Genomic DNA, 23173 nt, shown 5'->3' with positions numbered 1-23173 from the left:
TTTCTGACTTTAACAGAAGTGTCAAATAGCTAACAGTATGGATACATCAAGATTCAAGTTCTTAAACATGATACAAATGCACAACAGTCCATGTACATAAAGTTGAGGTCAGAATTATTCGCCCCGTTTATTTTTTTCCACAATTTCTGTTTAATGGAGAGAAGATTTCTTCAACACAATTCTAAACATAATAGTTTTAACTCATTTCTAATAACTGATTTATTTTATCTTCGCCATGATGACAGTAATATTTTATATTAATATAAGATGACGGTGCGAAATATTTTTAAAAGAAAAAAAAAAAAATTCAAAGGTGGCTAATAATTCTGACTCCAACCTGTTGTATACCTTTATTACAAGCAGACCACTTTTATTATGTAAGCTATGGTTGATGTGAAAAGCACAATTAAGAAGTCTTGTTTTTGTATATTTATATACGTTTTTGTATTTTATATTAAGTGAATGCAAATCAATATCTACCAATTGGATGATACAAAATACATTTTATCTTATTATATATTTTTTCTTGCTTATTTTCAGTATGAAGACTTAAATATGCCAACAATGAATTAACATTTTTTATGTATTTTGCTTTTCCAGTTAAATAATGTAATCTTGGTTTAAAATGGTTGAAATATTTGTTTTCTAAACAATATACAAAAACTAGGGAAGAATTATTTTTGTTGCTGTATTGTAAACTCATAGGGCCCCACAGCATAATAGACCTGTTTAAAGGCATGACACAAATGTCGTTTACTAGTTAACCTGACGTAGTTATGGTTTTCATGTTTTTTTTTTTTTTGTGCCACAGGGTTTAAAAAGTAAATTTAGTTATTAACTGCTCATTTATATGCAGAGGATGCTGTTCCAGCCAAAACTCAACAATGGGAAACACCCGCACACTCTTGCATTCTTACACATACACTTCGGTACCCAATTGACCTATAGCGCATGTCTTTGGACTGTGGGGAAAGGGGAGCACCTAGAGCCCCACGCGAACACTGGGAGAATATGCAAACACCGCACAGAAATGCCAACTGACCCAGCCGGGGCCTCGAGAGAGAGAGAGAGAGTTTTAATTTTATTGCCATTTCAGCTTCTATGGCTATGTCATGGCAAAAAAAATAAAATAGATCAAGTTTACCACGTTTTATAAATACCAATTTTCTATATTATAAAAATATTCTAACAATTAAAAGTATTCACAGCAATAAATAATATACAAGGTAAAATACATAAATAATAATAATAATTATAATATATAAGATTAAAATCTAAAACAGTTTTTTAAGGTTTCCTTTTAATATGAATTGTACAATTTTAGACGGATTCACATTTAAAAATATTTCATTTAAGGTCTCTCCAGATAAAAATTGTTGTCTGATAACATTAAAAATGGGGCACTCCACAAGAATATGTTTAACAGTTTGGTCTCTGTTGCAATATTGACATTTTGGTGGTTCTTCTCCTTTCAGTAAATATTCATGTGTGAGTCTTGTGTGTCCAAAGTGGCATCTTGTATAAACAATCTCATCATGTCTTGACTTAAAATAAATTAGATTTTTTTCCTATTTCTGGGTGAATTTCAAAAAGTTTATTATCTGGGCACTGATCCCATTCTGTTTGTCTTTTTTTGAGAAGATAGCCTTTTATTAGTGGCTTTAGATCCGAAGGTGGGATTTTACACTCTTCAGCTTTCCTGCTAGGGCTGTTTTGGCGTCATTGTCAGCTTGTGCATTTCCAAGTAGTCCGGTATGTCCTGGGATCCAGCAGAAGACTTTATTATAAAACTTTCTCTGTAGTTCGTTCACTTTGATAAAAGTGTCGATAATAATGGGATGCTCCAGTTTAAAAGAATTCAATGTCTGTAGACAAGATTTTGAGTCAGAAAAAATAATAAAATAGTGTCCTTCAGCATTTTCAATGTGTTACAGAGCTAAAAAAAAGAGCCTGTGCTTCCGCTGTAAAAATTGAGCTTTGATCTGGAATATTGCTGCAGAAACATGACTGTCCTTTTTTGATCCATCTGTGTATATTGGTTTATGAGTAGGATAAAAATGTCTTATGTCAGCAACTTCTTGTTGATATGTATGTGGAAAAGTATAAGCCTTTTTATGCTTGCTCAGATCCAGATTTACATGCAACTTATTTAACCTCCATGGTGGGACCGGGCAAATGAGAGTCTGGAGGATGATATCAAGATTTACATTTAGGTTGTTTATGTGTGTTTTGATCCGTACACCGAATGGCTGAATATAGCTGGGTCTTGCCTCATACAAATCCAGATATTGAGGTTGGAAGATTGGTTTAAAAGCTGGGTTGTGTTGATTTGTCTTTATTTTCAATGAATACTGGAGAGACAATTCCAAGCGTCTAATATGAAGAGGTGGTTCGTTAGCTTCAGTGTATAGGCTTTGAGCAGGTGAAGTTCTAAAAGCTCCAAGGGCTAGTCTAAGCCCTTGGTGGTGTACAGGATCCAGCATTTGTAAATAAGATTTTCTAGCAGAGCTGTAAATTATACTCCCAAAGTCCAGTCGTGAGCGCACCAAAAGTCTATTATATACAGTCTCATTAAAACAGTAGAATCTGCTCCCCATTTAGTTTTTGCAAGAACTTTAATTAGATCCAAGTTCTTCAAGCATATGTTTTTTAAAGCTTTTATATGTGGAATGAAGGTCATTTTACTATCGAAATGGAGGTCAAGGAATTTTGTTTCTTTAACAATCTTGATGGGCTCTTCATCCAAAAAGAGTTCTGGATCATTATGTAGAGATCGTAAAAGACAGAAATGTACACATACAGTTTTGGTTTTAGAAAATTTGAAACCATTTTCTGTAGACCAATTACTCACTTTGTTGATGCATAATTGTAGCTGTCTTTCAATTATATTCATGTTTTCCCCCTCTGTAGCATATACAAATGTCATCCACATAAAGACTGCGCATCATGTTTCTTCCAATGACATCTGTGATGCTATTAATTTTGATCATGAAAAGAGTCACTGAAAGGATGCTGCCTTGAGGAACTCCTTGCTGTTTTACTTGAAAATGGGTACATTTCCCCTGAATCCCATTTTATATAAAATCTTTAAGAATGCCGTATTTCCAGGTAGTGTCATATGCTTTTTCTAGGTCAAAGAATACAGCTACAACATGCTCCTTTTTGATGAATCCATTTCAGATGTAAGACTCCAGATTGATGAGATGATCTACTGTACTCCTTCTCTTTTGAAACCACATTGGAAATCACTTATCTGATGATCAGATTCAAGCTTCCAGACAAGTCGGTTATTTACCATCCTCTCCATAGTTTTACATACACAGCTTGTCAAAGCTATAGGTCTGTAATTGTAGGGATCTTTATGTTCCGTTCCAGGTTTTGGTACAGGAATAATGGTGGCTTCTTGCCATGATGGTGGGATATTTCCTGATTTCCAAATTTCAAGAGGAAAATTTCCAGGAGGAGGGAAAGTCTCAACTGGGGAAGATGTATTAGAAACTGACAATGTACTTTATCTGGTCCGACTGCTGTGTCATAGCAACACTTTAGAGAGTTTAAGTTCCTGCATTGAAAAAGGTTGATTGTAGATCTCTGTGTTTTGGGAAATTAAATTTAATTTAATTGTTTGTTGGTGAGTTCAGATTTTTTTTTTATTTGTCTGATAGTTTTCTGTAGAGGAATTCCTTGCAAAGGTTTCTGCAAGTATATTGGCAATGTCATATTTATTAGTTAGCAGAGTGCCGTGATTATCGATGTGTTCCTTTCATTTTGCGAATTGCATCCCATATTTTCTTTGATGGTGTATTTATTGTCAAGCTCGACACAAATTTATTCCAGCTCTGTCTCTTTGCTTCTCTTATACATCTCCGTGCCTGTGCTCTGCAAATTTTAATCCTGATAAGGTTTTCAGACGTTGGATGTTTCTGAAAAGATCTTACTGCTTTTTTCCGTGCTTTAATAAGTTCTTTACATTGGTCATCAAACCAAGGATTTCGTCTCAAACCAGCGACCGTCTCTAGCTGTGAGCCGATCATGCTATCCACTGCTCCACCATGACGCCTGATTTTTATTTATATTTATCTTTTTATTTATTTAAAATTGTGTTAGCAATGTTTGCTCATAGACAAGTTGATGGACTTTAGACCATGTACTTAAATATTTAAAAATATGTTCCTGGGGTGATATACAACTACTGTAAAATACTGAATTAATGTCAGTATTGATTACCTGTGGAAGTGAATTGCTGGATAAATCTGTTAAAGGTGTGATAATCTTCATATGACTTTTCTGCACTGTGCCCTTGGTGTTTCCTGCTTGGCATTCAAAGGTTCTGCTGTCTAACTCTTCAAGTAAGACAAGGACTTCATTTTTCTGTAGGGAATAAAAGGATAATAATAGTAGAAACTCACTGGCTGTACAACACATACACCAGCAGTAACCTGAGATAACGACACTTTGGGCCTAGTGTCAATGTATTGACTTTGAGGTCACCTGAAAGGACAGCTCTCCGGTGTTAGAGCCATTGTAGTCAAACTCAGCAATTCCATGGGGGACTTCAAGCTGTATAAATCAAAAGAAAAGCACAGAATTGTGTTCATTTGTCCAAGCTGCAATGTAGCCACATTAAAATTATGTGCTTTGAAAAAAAATATACTGTTGCTTCTTGCATGCCTTAAAGCCTAAAGTGAAATATCCAGTGAGTGGCATCAAAAATATAACGGCTTAAAATTTCTCGGAAGTAGATGAATGTGACTGTTTCACAAAAAAAAAAAAACAATGCTAATAAGGTTTTATTGCTCACATTTTGAAATAACACAGCCTACTCTTAACCTTGTGGACAGTCACAGCAAAACAAAGCAAGGATTTTTGCAATGCATTGGGGGACATTCTAAAACGCTTGACGTTGCTTAATCATCCTAAACATCAATCATTCATTCATTCATTTCCTTTATTAATCCGGGGTCGCCACAGCGGAATGAACCGCCAACTTATCCGCAATCCATCTCTGGGAAATAAACATCAACCAGAGAAACCCAAATTTCTGTCAAACTTTACTCGTGATTAACACTAACTATTGTCAAAAGAACAAGCCCTAATTCCATAGATGTAATCAACAATATCATGTTAAGCTTTTTCTCCCCCATTGAAGTCCATAATAAGGAAAGGCTTAACAACCGAGGGAAACCAATTGTTAAAAACATATCATAATCTAATTTTATTTATAATAGATTAACCATTGCTGTCAAAAGAATGTGCATGCACTAGTCATTGACATACCTACAACAATATAGGGGAAAATGCTTAACACAATATTGTTTACTATAGCTGTGGAAACAGGGCTCATTTTTTGCTAGTAGTTCGTGCTAATCACAAATAAAATTTTATAGAAATCAGATTTTCCCCACTTGTAAGGTACATAATGCCACGTTAAGCTTTTTCCTTATAATGGACTTCAATGGAGAGAAAACACTTATATAAGCCTAATACCAATTCTATTTTTGTACCCCCACCCCTTGCCCTTCCCCTTGGCTCTTGAGTGTGAAGAGGATGTGCTTCAAAATTTACCCGAGAAATGGGACACAACTACTGCACCTGCACATGTCATCGGGATCTCTTGCTTCATATGAGATTAGACGATGATGACTGCTGTTATTCAAATTGTGTTATTTTTTGGTATTTATCTTCAGGAAATCACTGAAGGCAATGATATCATGTGATCATAACAATATAATGTGGCAATAAGATCGTAACTGTACTGTGCATTTACACTGTGACCATATTCATCTATCTAAACACACAACAAAACAACTTTAACATGATACTAGACACTAAAAAAAGCTCATTCCCAGCCACTAGACTTTTCTGACAGGGTATTCGAGTGTCATCGAGTGTCAGAATGTTGTGGGACTGCTGTACAGGAGTTATTATTATGGATTATAGATCGCAAAATTTAGCATTTTTATTGCTGCCGTTGTGGCTGGTGTACTGTGGGAAATTTTCATACCCCTTGGTTTCGAGTGTGGTCCTGAAAAATCTGTTTGAAGGGGTATCTACCCCTTCCCCTTAGCCCTACGTCTTCAAGCTAAAGAGAACTGGAATACCCCTAACCCTTCACGTGAATGTGCAAAATGAGGGGTAGGGGTAAGGGGAAGGGCTAAGGGGTAGAATTGGAATTGGGCCTTAACTAGGGTTGGGTACCGAAACCCGGTGCCATTATAGAACCGGTACCTTTGTAACCGGTATGTATAGGATCAAATCAGCATATGAATTTCGGTGCCACTGGTGCTGCGACAAGGACGTAAGAAGCATCAAGGAGTGCATCAAAGGCACACATAGTACGCGTTGTCACACCATCTCTAAACATTTAATTTTAAACAACTTTGAGGAATACAGACAGGCGATGTCAGGCGTTTGTTTATGTTGCTTAGGGAACAGATGCACGCAATGCACGTACACAGTACAGCGCATTCGGTGAGCAAGAGCGACTCTCTTCAGATCAACACGCATGATCGCGTTCACCAAATTTACTTAAACCAAGCGTTCTAAAGCATATTTTACAAGCAAGGATTCTGACACAGCAACGTGCGCACTTGCTCTCTCTGTCAGTGACGTTGCTGCACGCATTAGCCTAGTTCCCGCATTTGTCAGAGGTTGATGCCCAAATTGACACAGGTAATATCGATTTTACACTTCTAAGTGCTCGGCTATGTAGAGAGCATTATTAATCAGAAATCTAGTGAACATAGTTTTACGTTAGGAAATCCAGATGTAACAGATTGATCAAATGTAGTTTTCAGTCACGCTCATATAAGTCATATTCAACTTGTTTAGTTTTGCCTTCATTCATTTTTGATTTCCGTCTTCAACACATGATTTATTTACAACACATTTTTAAACATAATAGTTTAACTAATTTCTAATATCTACTTTTATCTTCCCCATGGTGACAGTGCATATTATTTTACTAGTTATTTTATCATGAGGTGTGTCTCAAATTGCATACTTATGCACTATTCTATGCCATTTTGTAGTATAAATAGTGTAAGTAGTGCATTCATACTAAAAACTCTAAAAAGAAAAAGTCCCCTTTAATTACACGGATGATGCACTTATTCAACCGTTAAAAATAAGTGTGGAATGTTGGACACTTCATGTACTCAACAGCCGCTGCTTTGCTTATGTAGCAGAAGGGAACTTTGCAGAAGAAATTTGTTTTGGATTCTGAAAGCAAAATTCTCCCAAAGAGTGTTATGATGGTTGAGAAGTGTTGAGAAATGTTCTCTTTATTTGAAAACTGATTTGAAACTTTATTTGAAAATTGTATGTACATTTTGTACATAAAAATGTTAATAGAAGCATGTTTTTCCACATAGCCTGTGTTTTTAGAGGTTCTGTTAAATCATTCGAACAAGAATTAATTCAGGTAAAATCTAACCGTGTATTTGTTGTAAAGACGATGTCCAGGGTTTGGTCTTGGCGGTAGAGCAGGCCCCTTTTTAGAAGCTCTACGGGTTTGTTGCTGCCATTGAGATGGCTGTTGTTTTGATGGGACTATTTGTGAAAATCCTGAATCAGATGGTCGACGTTGGGAGTTATTCGTTTGAGGAGGAGGAGGTCTTCCTGGGCCTGTTTTAGCTGGTGGTGGACGAGGAGGCAATATTTTTCCTCCACTCGGCCTGAAAAAATATTTTGATAAATTGAAAGGCACAGTATCAGAAATGCCCACATGTTGTTGGTATTAAACACTGTTGGAATTCCCAGGCTGATAATGCCAAGCCAGTTAACTATGAAAATGGGACACCCTTATGGCCTGTTTCCACTGAGTGGTATGCTACGGTTCGGTACGCTCTTTTGGCAATTTCCTCTGTCAAAAGGTACCTAAAAGCAAACTGTACCATACTACTTTTTGGGTACCCTTTTGAACCCTTTTGACCCTTTTAGAATGACGTCGACTGAAATTTTCTGTCGCACACCATGGCCATTGGTACCCTTTTAGCAGTAGAAATGCAAGCCAGATAAACGTGACCCATACCGTACAATACTGTACCACTCAATGGAAATGGGCCATATATGGTTACTAGGGTGTAAAAGGGCCAATAAAGGCACATTCAAAAGGCTGAACTTGACAAACACATACTAGTGAACACAATTGTGAAGAAATAAAGCATTCATTTACCGTGGAGGAAGAGACATATCAGATGAGACACTAAAGGAGTCCTGGAGGGAAAAAAGCATAAGTATTTATATTATATGTTTGAAATAAGTCTGTTTTCTAACTGCTTTTTTTGTTTCGAACCAGGAATCAAAAGTAAAAAAATATTGTCTTGTTTTTAGAAATAATATATTAAAATTAAATGAATATTTCCTGAAACAATCAAAATAATCTGCCAATGCAGTAAGCATGCTAATCTTATTACAAAAGCGTAAACAAGATTATTTTGCTTCCCACATTGCCAGATTATTTTGCTTGTTTTACAGAACGTCACCTTGGAATTATAAGGTTCTGCGTTCTGAATGATTTTGAGATATATATAGTTTTTGCATTCCATATAGCAAACAGTATGTGTGTAACATTTGTTTTTTAAATAAAAAGTCCTAAAATGTAAACAACTTATTAAAAAACATCCCATAATGTAAATAAGTAATTTAATTAGAATATGTCAAAAACTCAATTTTGATAAAAATGTCTGATAGAACCTTATAATTCTAAGGTGACGAGACCTTGTACCTTGTATTGTACAGAATAGATCTAATAATAATAATAATAATAATAATAATAATAATAATAATAATAATATTGCACACACACAAAGTATTTTGAAAAAATATATATTTGGAAAGAATAAATAGAATAGAATTCTTGTAGATCAGGGGTGACCAACCCTGTTACTGGAGATCGACCTTCCTGCAGATTTCAGTTACAACCCATATCAAACACACCTGCCTGTAATTATCAAGTGCTGTTCAGGTCCTAATTAATTGGTTCAGGTGTGTTTGATCAGGGTTGGAGCTAAACTTTGCCGGTCAATCTCCAGGAACAGGGTTAAGCACCACTGTTGTAAATAAATCTATGTAATCTTAATCTATGTTTATTTTAATCTCGGAATGAGAATGTAATACATACAAAACAAATCTGTATCTGCATATAGTACATCCTAAAGAAACACCCCTTTTTGTTGTGTTGTTTGACATCTCTAGTTAATGTCAAAATAAAGCAAGTTTCAATTGCCAAAAATCTCAGCAGATTAAAGAATGTGGAAAATGATCTTTTTAGTTCTGTTGCCATTTTAAGGTTTATTGCCCTTTGAACAGCTTTAATGTCTTACTTTGCGAAAAGGTTTAGCAGGTGTAGGTGTGCTGCCCACAGCCTTCTGTACAGGTAAAGGAGGAGGAAACTCTACCACCTCTTCAAAGTCTGAAAAAGCAAAAATCTATTTAATTTTTCAAGATTAAAGCACAAACATCTTCCAGATCACAAAAATATTTAATGGTAGTGTATGCAAAAATTAAAGTATAATGGAACATTTAGGTAAAGTGTAAGCTAAGCTCAATCCAATGTACAAATGTAAGCAGGATAATGTTTAGATAAAAAGGCACACCCAACCAGTTTAAAAGAACAACATCTGCAGCTCTTTTTTTCTTATAGTCAAAAAAAGATTTGTGTTTCTGCAAACCACTGCTCATCCATTACTAATAAGCATGTCAATGTAAACATGCTTTTGGTTACTTTCAACAAACTCATAAGCAACCTTATTTGTTGTGGTAACTGACAAGGTATGACATAATTTGACACAAAAACTGCAATTCAAAATTATAATGTGACATAATGATATGGATGACAGGCAGTGTTTGGTAAGTTACTTCATTCCATCATTTTCTTTTGGGCTTAGTCGCTTTATTAATCTGGGTTCGTCACAGCTGAATAAATTGCCAATTTATCCAGCATATGTTTTACGCAGCAGATTCCCTGCCAGCTGCGACCCATCACTAGGAAAGGTAAGTTACTACAAAAAAGTAATTTATTTCTAATGACATCATTAAAATTGTATTTAAATTTTGTTTCTAATTACTTTGTCTTTAATTACTCAATAAGTAATTTAATTACTTCAAGTCGCTCTAAATCAGAACCTTTTACATTTATTTTAAAAAAATAAACACTTAAGACATGTTAAAGAAATCTATCAAAATATTAAACGTTTCACACTAATGACACCATATTTTATGCAAACCCTATGTTCGCATGTCTTTAATTGTTTCTTAAGCGTGTGCAATTGTCAGACAAATCTACCTTTCTGTAGTGCAAAATATCTGAATGACAAAAATATAACTACTATGTATCCTTCTTTAGTTGAACAATATAATTATTCTGCTAAATATTTTTGCATAACAAAAAGAAATTACTCTGCATCTCTGATTTATACAGAACTGTTGAATTTATGTACAGTACTTAGTATGAGTAACTGTAATTAAATACTAAAAATGAAAAGCAATCGCCATCTTTACATTTTAATAGTAAAATAATTTAATTACATTAACAAGTTATTTTGTGACTAATCACACTCAATGCTGACAACTTGTTTCATCCAAATATCATACTGCTTCGGAACACTAGGTATATTTTTAAATGGTCTATCCACAGCATAGATGCACATAAATTACAGTCTATGCTCAAGGGGTTATTTAAGGTGTCCTATAAAAAATCTTAGTATACCTAGGCATAGATGAATAATAACAGATCAGTATATGGAAATAGGCATACTGTGAACCTCAGACACCATGGTTTCATCTTTCCCATGTAAATTACATGAGTGTAAACCTTCGCCAATCAGAAGACAAAACAGACTGTTGCGTAACTCATATAGCATAGTGGTAACAAATATTTAACAAATTAGCTAAATTCTTTTTCAATGTTAAATACTGTCAATCAATGTGTAATAAAAAACTCCCACCGCTGATTATAATAAAATGCTTCAGCCATCAAATCATAACCAAAAATACTACTATTGGGGTTTTAGAATGGGGTTATTTATTCATGAATAATTTAAGGGCTGTGGTAAATGTAATGTAATGTATTATTAAAGTCTACAAAAGGCCTAAACCTACCCCTTACAGTTAACATCAACCCTAAACCTACCCCTCATAGTAAGCATATGCATTACAACGTCCACTATGCAAAAGACCTGATCCATTACGTCATTGACTGCAACAAGGACATTTTGGCCTGCTTTTATAAACTGCTCTTTTTAGCTTTTAGTCTCCCTACATTTCCCATTTTCAAAATAAGAGTCCAACATATATAGCATGTTTAATAGAATAAAAATAAGGAAAAAAGATCATTGTTGAAATCTCCCTACAGATTGTTGAGGCCTAGAAAAGGCAGCCTGGGTGGCATATTATTGATCCCATATTAATCATCAGAGTCTGTGTTTTGTTCTGATTAGCCTTATTTTCACTGGGATTTTACACTCACATTATTTACATGAGAACGTGTTTGAGGCTCACAGTAAGTCATGTACCGAACACCTATTAACAGCCATGTCTAGGTATATACAGAGTTTCATTATATGGTATCTTTTAAAACAAAATAATATCCATTATAAAAACACACAGAAAAAATATATAAGAAAAACAACAACAATGTAATCAGCATTTTGACACCTCATCTGGCCATTAGTTTGTAATGACTTACTTTTGTCAGTTTTACTGGGGACCCTGATGACTGTGGGTCTCCTGGTCACTGCCTGTGTGTTTCCTCCCATGTAGGAGAATCCTCCTTGACGGACAGGTTTAGTTGGTGAGTGGTCTGTGAGTGGGACACATTAATAGTAATTAATTAATACATATATACACCTTTAAAGTATTTTTACCAATGTATTGCATTCCTAAAAACTGCACTTACTAATGGAAGTATCCACATAGTCATTGCTTAGCACGTTCACTGCGGATGTGAGGTCAGGCAGAAGAGCAGTGGAGTTGTGATTGTTGACGTTCAGCAGGTCCTTATTGGGCTTGAGTGGTGGAATAGGTCCTTTGACAACTACTTCTTCATCTTGGGAATATACATTCTTATGTTTGACCAATGAAGGTCGAGATGGAGAAATAAGGGCCGTTTTGCAAAAAGGCTGAGACTCAGACTCATCTCTTGAGTCTAAGGATGGTTTTTTAAAAAGTTGCGGCCTTGGAGCTGGTGTAGGTTCTATGTCAAGTTCTTCATATAAGTGACTGTCAAAGTGTGAAAACTGCTCTTCTTTAGGCTTTATGACTGAGGGCCGTGGGGCAATGGAGGGTTTTGGTGCCAGAATAGGTGGTTTGGCAGCAATTTTTCGCGGACGCGGGAAAGGCACAGAGGTTTCATCATTCTCTGTGGCAGCTTGACTTTCAAAGGCTTGGATTCTTGAGCGGATGTTGCGGTCGCTGTGGTGGAAGGTCATGTTCTCAATGTGGTTCCCGTTAGTTAGGTTGGTCTGCCCTCCCTGATTGTTCACAGGGTTACTCGGTTCACTTTGAGGTTCTGAGCTGAGGACATCTACGAGTTCCTTCAGATACTTGCCTGAATGGTATTCAGAAGTCTCCACAAGGGATATAGAACAATCTTCACAGCTGTCTTGCAGTGGTATCAGAGTTTGCACACTGACCTGGTTAGATGAACACAGGGGTTTGAATTTGGTGCGAGGCTGAGGCACTGGTCGTTGGATTGGGGTTTGATCAACAGTAGGTTGGGAGATGGAAGTGGATGTTGAAGATCTGGTAGTTTCTTGCAGGAGGGGATTGGGTTTACAAGGCAATGTTGGACGAGGTGGTTTTATCGGCTGCTTCACTAAAACTGAAAAAAAAATTAATAATAATTCACATTAGGTCAAGGTCAACTTTATTTTTATAGCACCTTAGATCCACATGAATGTTGACCAAAGTGCTTCACAAACATGGCAACATTAATAAACAGTAAGATAAACAATAGGAGAGACACGACAATATATGCTAAAATAAAATTTAAAAACTAAAAATAAATTTAGTCCTAAAAAAATAATAATAATAATTTATATCAATAGGCCAGAGAGAAAAGGTAGGTTTTGACTGACTTTAAAAAAACACTTAATGTAGATGAGGCTCTAATTTCTAGAGGTTATGTGTTCCAAAGTTTTGGAGTATAGACTGAAAAAGCTCTGTCTCCTTAGCAGAGGACCTGAGGGATCTTTGGGGAGAATACAAACTTAAAAGTTCCGATATATAGGCCGGGGCAAGTCCATGTAGAGCTTTAAATACATACTGTACGTTTAAATTTAAAAATCAATTCTCTGTTTCATAGGGAGCCAATGAAGAAAGGCCTGGGGTGCATTTCCGAAAACCATCGTTAGCCAACTAATGTCGCAAGTTCCATCGTTACAAACATAGTTCATTGATTTGACGTTTCCAACGAACATTCGCAAACTGCGTCACAAACTTGTGCTCTTGCAACTACATCTCTAGAGCTTAGTAAGAAACAGTTCCTGGCTGTGTTTTATTCCCAGTTATCCCCTAGTATTCCCAGTAATTTTACAGTCATTGCTCTAAAGCTTGTGAAAACAAAAAACATAGCATACATTAATGTTTTTATTTTATAATAGGTTATTTATTAGGAAATGTAGCCTACTGTATATGACATGGTCCTGTTGGTTAGAACATTTCTGCAGTGGTTTGCATGTCAAATTGTAAAAGTCTTGACTTTTCAAATAATACAAATTAAATAAACAATACCCTACATATCATTATTATTATTATTATTATCATTATTATTATTATTATTATTATTATTATTAATAATAATAATAATCATCATCATCATCATCATCATCATCATTAATATTATTACGATTATTATTATTACATCGTTGTTAGGGAAATGCACCCTTGGATAGGAGAAATATGTTCTCTCTTTTTTTGTCCCAGTCAAAAAACAGGCTGCTGAATTTTGGACTATCTGTAAGCGTGAGAGTGATGACTGACTGATGCTGAGTGATTATTAGACTGTAAAGGCCCCAAAAGAGCACTGTATTTTTCAAGCTGAAGTTGAAGCCGAAGATAATCAGCTCTTTTTTATTTTCATTTAGTTGAAGGAAATTTTAAATGACCCCTTTTCACAAGATCATCAGCATCTCAAATCCTTGAAAGTTTTTAATGTTTAGATAAAAAAACAGAAGTACACAGAGCTATACTTTGCATTGTAGCAACTTTCCATCAAACTTTTGCAAGGTGTTTTTAATGCAGTGTCTATGGGCAGGACAGTAATTTGGACATTGTTCTCTTATGTCTTCTGTTTTCAGTCTCACAATTTTTTTTTTTTTTAATTCATGAAAACACTCTTTTGTAGTTTTTTCCTTTAACTATTTGAGCAAATAGGAATGCGAAAAATTTATTATGATATTCTCCCATTGACTGAGCTCTCATTTACCCATCAATGACAACTTGTGCTACTGAGAAACCTGCAAATGTGAAGTGTCCATTGTCCAATCCAAATGAACAATATTTCAATATGGACTTACCAGCAGGCTGTTGGTTCAGATGTAAGGACGTGCAGGAATCTGGACATGTGACATTCTCCTCTAATGAGTCAGTCTGTGTGGCAATAGTTGTGGTGTAGGAGTGTCGTGGAGATGGTGAAGGAGTGGTGACCTGCTCCTGGGTCTTCTCCTTGATCACCTGCTCATAGGATGGTGGCAGCTGAAGCACCAAAAGACAGAAATCACTCAAACACAAGCAGCAAACACATCACAAAAGTGCAGGAAACACACATGCCTAGAGAATAGATATAGAAAAAAAGTGCACAATATACAGTTAATGTCAGAATTATTAGCCCCTTCTGAATTATTAGCCTCTCCTGTAAATTTTTGTCCCCAATTTCTAAACATAATAGTGTTAATAACTCAATTCTAGTAACTGATTTCTTTTATCTTTATTGTGATGACAGTACATAATATTTGACTAGATATTTTTCAAGATACTAGTATTCTAACTAGGTTAAAGGTGCCCTATAATGAAAATCTGGGTATACTAAAGCATAGTATAATAATAAAAGATCAGTATATGGAAATGGGCAATACTGTTAGCCTCCGACATCACTGCTTCCTTGTTTTCATGTAAATTTCACAAGTGTAAAACCCCAGTGGACAACGAGCCAATCAGAAGACAAGACAAAACTCTGACAAGACTCATGGGCCATGCCCTCCTCATTTGCATGTATGTCAACTTTATAGCAGTGACGTGCGGTGAGGTTCGTGACTGGTGAGGCACGACTCTTTCAGGGTCATATTTACAAATATATGCACCCAATATATTTGTCAACTACCGATTGTGTTTCATATATCATATCAGCCTTCTTTCTGTACACATAACGGGTAAGGTTACATATTGAGCCAAGGAAGACTAAAAAATGTATAGCGATTAAATATGCCTCCCAAAAACCACCCAGCTGGATGCTACAGACAGCCAACATAGCATCACGGCGGATGCGCTCTCTCTCATTCACTCACAAACATGCAAGCACACACAAAGGATTTGGGTCCGTGTACGTCTAAATTAAGTCTTGAATGACTTGAATTACTTTGAAATGATCGAGTTATCTTTTGTTCGTCCTTTGAAGCAAGCTCTTTAGCTCCCGCATTGGTCGTCCATTATTTATTCACGTTTTGATTAAAAGTCTAATTTTGATAATTTTTTAACTGAGATATTAACGTTACATCAAAGGTTTTTGCACTCATTCAGAGCAAAATATAAAATAACATACTCCTACTGAACTTTACTGCATGGAAGAGCAACCAGCCAACAAGAATTGCTGTGAGCTCATGTGCGCTCTTCATTGCAGCACAGCTACTGCCTGCCTTACCTCATGTATTTTCAGTCAGATTCTAACACTAAATAAGTGATAGACATATGTGAAATACTTATTATATGGAAAGTGAGAACATGATAAAAAAATGTCTACAATGTATAAAACATTTTTATAAAGCATTACATTGGTAGCATACACTGAGTAAGCAAAAGGCAGGCGCTCTGGCCAGTGTGCAGGGGATTGTGCAATCTGACATGAGGCACAGCTCGGGGCTGCCTCAGCTTGCTTCCTGGAACAGGAGATACGCAAAATACAGCGATTTTGAATATAGAAAGGATTAAAATAATTTGAATCATACAGAAATTGCATTTATAGCACAGATCAGTGGACAAATATTTATTTTATCATTAGTATACATCTCATGATGGCAGGTGAGGATGATGACAGGTGAGGCACTGCCTCACCTGCCTCCCCTGACCGCACATCCCTGCTTCATAGAACCTACAATGGTCTCACGGTTCGGTTCAGTTGCGATTATAATGCCATTGATTCGGTTCAGTTCGATATCTCGGTGCATTGCCGATGCTTTCCATAAACAATTTGATATTTTTCTTCACAGCACAACAATTATTGTATTAAAATGTATAAATATGTTTATTTATTATTTGTAATACAATTTTGTCCTTTAATTAAAGCAGTCAGATATATGAACTCAAGGACATGCACAAAACAACATGGGCATTCATAGAAAATAAACAAATTTAAATATGCCGCACGCTTTCTGAGCCTTGTCGAGCGAGTTCTTACACCCCTATGATTGATCACGTGCTCAACAGAAAGGGCTGTGATTAGCTCTGGTGTTGTTCACAGATGAAAAAGACAGATGAACGTCAGCGGCGATTACAGCTGATCCGTGATCAGATGCAGAGGAGAAAACTTGCTATGGAGACGCACGTTTTATTTTGAAAACGTGAGCCCCAATTTGTTTACTAAGGGTTACTGGGAAATGACATCATGAGGCATTTTCAAAACTGCTTCAGAATGCAAAATGCAAGATTTACAGATTACACATGTATTCATCTCCACTCCAAAGAGGCATAAGGTATGTTTAGTTACATTTTTTGGTAATTGATCGTGTTTATTGTGAAATGTGATGTGATGTATGCTTCAACAAAACACATGTAGACTGCTGAATCATGTCAAATCACTCAACTCAACTGTCATATGTTCATGCAGAGGCTGATACTAAGATCCTGGCTATTTTCTTTGAAAATATAGCTTCAAAATACAATGTGATATATCTCTATCATTCTCTTTTGTCAAATGTAATTTTAATTTAGACTTTATCCACAACAGATCTGGTGAGCAAAATAGGTTAACGTTACTCTGATTGGGTTTATATTTGTCCGTGCTGTGTGTGTGTGTAGGTGTGTGTGTGTGTGTGTGTGTGTGTGCGTGTGTGTGTGCGTGCGTGCATGCGTGTGTGTGTGTTTGTAAGAGCGGCACGTCAGAGCGGAGCACATTAATATTCACAACACAAACCATACATGGTCAATCATGGACCTTCTGAATCCATGAGTAATACAGGACTTTATTAAACTGTTTCTGGAGATTTTTTTAAACTTACAGAAGCCATAAACCTACTATGTATATATCAGAGAACAATTGAACTTACGTATTAAACCAATGCAGTATATGACACCTTTAATTAGGTAAGTTATGGTAATTAGGCAAGTCATTAGCCACTTTCACACAGTGATAATGGTAAATATCCAGAAAATTTCCAAAACGACTTTACCAGTAAATTCAAAATAGCGCTGTTCACACAGGCACGGACTTTCCGGAATTTCTCAACTTCAGTGAAAACATATGGAGGAACACTTTCGCATGTTGAGATGTACATAATTTGTGTGTGTGCTGCCGCTCACCAGCGCTTCACATGCACACGGGTCAGAGCTTGAAGGTAAACTACATCTAGCAGCTAAATGTGTCTGGAGAACTATTGAAAGGCTTTTATTCTCATAAACCGAGCGGATGTGAATGCGTCTGTGTGTTCTGATTGGCTAAAGTACACGTCCGTGCGTTCTAGATGTGAACGCACTCTTTCTGGCAATCTTCCTTCTGCGTTCACACAGCGCAGCATTCCGGCAAATTGCCTGTAATGTTACAACTTCTTGTTCCAGAAAATAGCAGGAACTAATTTACCGGTATTTTCAAAAAGGGTCTGTTCACACATACAGACCTTTCCAGAAAATGTCCGGTAATTTTCTGGAAAGGTCTGTATGTGTGAAAGGGCTAATGTATAACAATGGTTTGTTCTATAGACAATCAAAAAAAATATTGCTTAAGGGGGGGTAATATTATTGACCTTTAAAAAATGTAAACTGCTTTTATTCTAACCTAAATAAAACAAATAAGACTTTCTCCAGCAGAAAAAATATTATAGGAAATACTGTGAAAAATTCCTAAATTTGTAAAACATCATAAATATTTGAAAACGGAAAAAACATTCATAGGGGGCTAATAATTTAGACTTCAACTGGAGATATATATTAGGCTATTTCACACATCAGTGCAGCCTGATATCAGATATCAACAATCAACATGCTTATAAATAGTGTTGTAGTCTATTTCATTTAGTAATAAAACACTACTGTGTTGCTCAGAAATGTTCAACATTTATGCCATGTAATACAACTAAGTATACTATTTTTGTAACCATAATACAACACAAACTTTCAAAATATGTCTATAACTTTTAAAGCCACTTAATATTATCTTGCTCATTGAATATGTACATGATTAGATTTTTATTAAAATTGAAGTATAATCCCAATCCTTTTAGTATGAGACTAATCAAATGTGCTCAATATGAATGCAAATCTGAGATCTTCAAATAAACGGTCATATTTATTTTTAGTTTGACTATGGAAATTATCAGGACTCACAGATAATCACACAGGTTAATTAGTAAGTTAATACTCCACATGTTAGTCTGTATTAAGCCAAAGTGAACATGCTTTCAAAACTAAAAACAAAGACATGCCAAGTAAACACAGAGAATCCACACACGTGTCTGGCACAGCCGTTAAGCAGCTGTTGAACTAGATAAAGCATAATAAATCACTGTACCTGTGCAGAGGTCAGAGCATTCTCACTCCAGACTGGTTGTGTGGTAAAAGCTGTAGATGAAAACTGTCCAGATGGCACTGGATACCAAGAAGTAGCTACTAACGGCTCTGCTGATAGGATGGTTATCTCTGGCCGCCTGATATCAACAACAGATTTCTTATGAACATGGAAGAACGGACTTCAGTATTGCAATACAACAATCCTGCACAAATATTTGGGCACCGTAAATCATTTAGCCACTTTCAATTGCATAATAATGGAAATGTATTTATAATGGAATATGACAAAGCCTTGTATTTAGTCACAAGACAAACAAGAAGTCAAGTTTTTTTCTGCCTCAATATTGTAAGTATTTGAATAGATTATATTGGTTGTATATATATATATATATATATGTATATATATATATATATATATATATATATATATGTCTGTCTTGGCAGCTGCATCCAGCATAAAATTAAGCATATGAAATTGATAGTTTGATTCACATCTGTTTGCATATTCCTTTTTAAAAATAACTAAGTGTTAAAATAGCCAAAATGATTCAAACACACTCACCTTCTTTCTCTGGAGCAGACTGGCTGAGGGAGAGCTTTTGCAGAGGCTAGAAGATTTGACAGCATTCAGTGTTTCATAACACATTTGGCTACATATAACTGTAAAAAACAATCATGTTTAAAAGTTCATATCTTACTTCTCTTAATGGCTGCTTTGATTGAAGAAAGGGGTCCTTGACTAAAAACGTAAACAGAACAAAACAGAACAGACACAAAAAATTGACACACACAGAACAAATGATCAGTTACCTGTAAAATTAGTGGACTGAAATTAATTCTTTAATAATTGACTATTTATAAATATTACACAGTACAAGTGACAGCAAAGACAAAATATTCATATTGTGTATATATATATATATACACACACACACATACATACACACACATACATACATACATACATACATATATATGTGTGTGTGTGTGTGTGTGTGTGCGCGTGTGTGTATGTGTGTATGTATATATATATATATAAAATTTTTTTTTTCCAATATCATGCAGCCCTACTTAGAATTCAGGTAGAAAGTGGAGATACAGTATACTGGATACCATGTTATGTTACTTATGACCAACTATGATTTTTATTACTTCAAAGTTTTCAATAAATAATGGTGACAGTTATTTCTCACAGATAAAAATGTTAACTTTTGTTGCATTTACAAAACTTTGCTTGAATTATTCTACTACATCCCTCATTCTTTAAAATGAATTTCCACCGTATCCTCCATGTACCAGGTCAAAGATGGTACAATGAAACAGAACAATAACACTATATTAGAGAAACTACAGCATTGAGATGACAGAGCGAACAAAAGACAAATAAAAAGAGCCTAAGCATTAAATGAAAAATGAAGAGACATCAAAGATACAGTTCATACTTTACATTAGCAGATATATGAAGTGTTACAGGAATCAATTAAACCAAATTAGACTAATGATGGAATCTCTGTGATCATTCATGCTCAAGACTTTCCTTGACTTCCTGACTATGTGGACGTTTTGAAGCTTTTTGCTTTCTGTACCGCTGAAGTGATGTGTCATAAGAGCAGAGTGAGTATGTGTGTGTGTTTGTGAGAGAAAGAGTCAGACCAGGCCAGCAGGCACTCAGCTTTAGCTTAGCTTTAAATGAGAACCAGCTGACATGTTTAGATTCACACCCTTGATGTCTCCCACTGCACAGGCATCATTAGCTCAGCAAGAAACTTGAACAACTATTCATCAGTTATGTCAACGGTTGATTTATGTAATGGATCTTCTATTGCTGTGTTGACAATGAACAGTGATTTAAAAAAAAAAAAACATCAAACAATTAAAAAGATTATTTATTTATTAAGGTTGTTGTCATTTAGCTAATGAACAATATTGGCATAGTCAGAATATTATAGCATTCTTTTTAAAAATTTCAGTTCATATGTGGGAGTTTCTGAGGATTCGTTTTTTCCATAGTGGGAACTGATGCTGTATATAAACATTCTTAAAAATATATGTTTAAATGTTAAAAAAAGAAAAGAAAAAGAACGTCATACAGATCTGACAAAGCATAAGCGAGAGTAAACGATGAACAGGCCCTTTAAGAACAGATTTTTATATTCTTCTCTCTATACTGAAGGTGACTGTAAAATGAGTCTCAACCAGGCAAAAAAATTATTTGAGATTCGATTTGTGGTGTAATTAACACATTCTAGATATGGTAAAAATGTTTGTCATTTACAATTAAGCAAGTGTAGATATTCAACTGCATACACTTACCGGCCGCTTTATTAGGTACACATTACTAGTATGCTTGGTTCGCGTTTTATGACATGGGCGTTATCCTACTGGAAGTAACCATCAGAAGATGGGTACACTGTGTCATAAAGGGATGGACATGGTCAGCAACAATACTCAGGCAGGCTGTGGTGCTGACACAATGTTCAATTGGTACTAATGGGGCCCAAAGTGTGCCAAGAAATCTCCATTCCCCCACTCCATTACACCACCACCAACCTGAACTGTTGACACAAGGCAGGATGGATCCATGCTTTCATGTTGTTGACACCAAATTCTGACCCTACCATTTGAATGTTGCATCAGACTCATCAGACCAGGCAACGTTTTTCCAATCTTTTACCATCCAATTTTGGTGAGCCTGTGTGAACTGTATCCTCAGTTTCCAATTCTTAGCTGACAGGAGTGCCACCCGGTGTGGTCTTCTGCTGCTGTAGCCCATTCGCCTGAAGATTTGACATGTTGTGCATTCAGAGATGCTCTTCTTCATACCTTGGTTGTAACGAGTGGTTATTTGACTTACTGTTGCCTTTCTATCAGCTGGAACCAGTCTGGCCATTCTCCTCTGACCTCTGCCATCAACAAGGCATTTGCACCAACAGAACTGCCACTCACTAGATTTTTGCTCTTTTTCTGACCATTCTCTGTAAACCTCAGAGATGTTTGTAAGTGAAAATCAAGTAAACCAGTAGATCAGCAGTTTCTGAAATACAGTACTCAGACCAGCCCGTCTGCAGCCTGTAAATGCATTGAGTTGCTGACATGTGATTGGCTGATTAGAAATTTGGTTTAACGAGCAGTTGAACCGGTATACCTAATAAAGTGGCCAGTGAGTGTATCTGAAATGTTAGATGATTTAAACAGAACAAAGCAGAAGAAAGCCAATTTATTTAAAAAATGTTCAAAATGTCATTTCCACCACAGAAAGTTACAAAATACAATAAATGATTTGTGTTTTTTGATGAAAATAAAAAAAGGAAAAACCATCCATTCTGTTTCAGAACAATGTAAACATGTTCTTGTGATGGCTGTTTATTCTTGAGCATCATTAGAACATGTTAAACTAATGACTTTTATGACACTTTTTAGGATCTTATATTTAAATGGGTCAAATGTTGCATCTTTGGACTGGTTTTTGATAATTAATGTGACAGCATTAATAAAGTAATAAAAAAAGATTGTATTGAATTTGTAAGAAAATACAATATCTGAAATTATTTTGGAGTTTTGTCCTGTTGTATTTTCATAAAAAACATTGGTCAACAAAGGCTATGCTATTTATAATATGTAATTTGCCATGTTCCTTAATTAACCTCAGTTTTATCTGTTCTTTCGTCTCCACTCATTACAAACCTATGCTGTGGTTTTATTTGAAGTCATAAGTCTTAGACTCTTTATGTATTTGTGAATAATATCTAGCTTTGAACTAGTTACATATTCAAAATATTATTCAAATAAGTCCACTCGTTCCCATGTTTTGGTAAGATTTTTTTTACACTTTTTGTCTTACAAAGGAACACTCCACTTTTTTTTTGAAAATGTATTACTTGGACTTATTTTACAAGTCCCTTAGAGTAAAACAGTTAACCACCTATTTTACCATTTTTAAATCTATTCAGCCGATCTCCGAGTCTGGTGGGAGCACTTTTAACATTTTATATGCTTAGCATATATCATTGAATTAGTTTACTGTAGACCATTAGCGCATTAGGGGTCATTACAAATACTTGCTTTGATACTTATGAAACAAAACAAAAGATGCTTTGTTAATCGTTTAAGAATCGCATAACAACTCTGTGAATCGTATTTTAATAGAATCGTAAGGTGCCCAAAATTTCCCACACCTAACACTGATGAGGAGAATTCAGTGTAGCACCAAACTAGACCAGATTTTAAATATGCTGAA

The 23173-nt window shown here is 35.6% G+C and overlaps 1 protein-coding gene across 1 annotated transcript in view; it reads right to left on the bottom strand.

Annotated features, from left to right (window-relative positions):
* sh3d19 (SH3 domain containing 19) overlaps positions 1-23173 on the bottom strand; it is a 42688-nt gene that overhangs the window by 11953 nt on the left and 7562 nt on the right. Inside the window, exons 3-13 of the mRNA XM_056459646.1 lie at positions 19635-19675; positions 19499-19544; positions 18938-19073; positions 14520-14697; positions 11900-12823; positions 11690-11803; positions 9327-9415; positions 8177-8217; positions 7436-7676; positions 4492-4560; positions 4228-4371 (exon numbers count right to left, since the gene is read on the bottom strand). Of these exons, the coding sequence (XP_056315621.1) occupies positions 4228-4371; positions 4492-4560; positions 7436-7676; positions 8177-8217; positions 9327-9415; positions 11690-11803; positions 11900-12823; positions 14520-14697; positions 18938-19073; positions 19499-19544; positions 19635-19675 (2023 nt within the window). The remainder of the gene's footprint in view (positions 1-4227; positions 4372-4491; positions 4561-7435; positions 7677-8176; positions 8218-9326; positions 9416-11689; positions 11804-11899; positions 12824-14519; positions 14698-18937; positions 19074-19498; positions 19545-19634; positions 19676-23173) is intronic.

Source organism: Danio aesculapii, chromosome 1 (assembly GCF_903798145.1).
Source record: "Danio aesculapii chromosome 1, fDanAes4.1, whole genome shotgun sequence".
NCBI lineage: Eukaryota > Metazoa > Chordata > Actinopteri > Cypriniformes > Danionidae > Danio > Danio aesculapii.
This window is presented reverse-complemented; position numbering and strand designations above follow the sequence as displayed.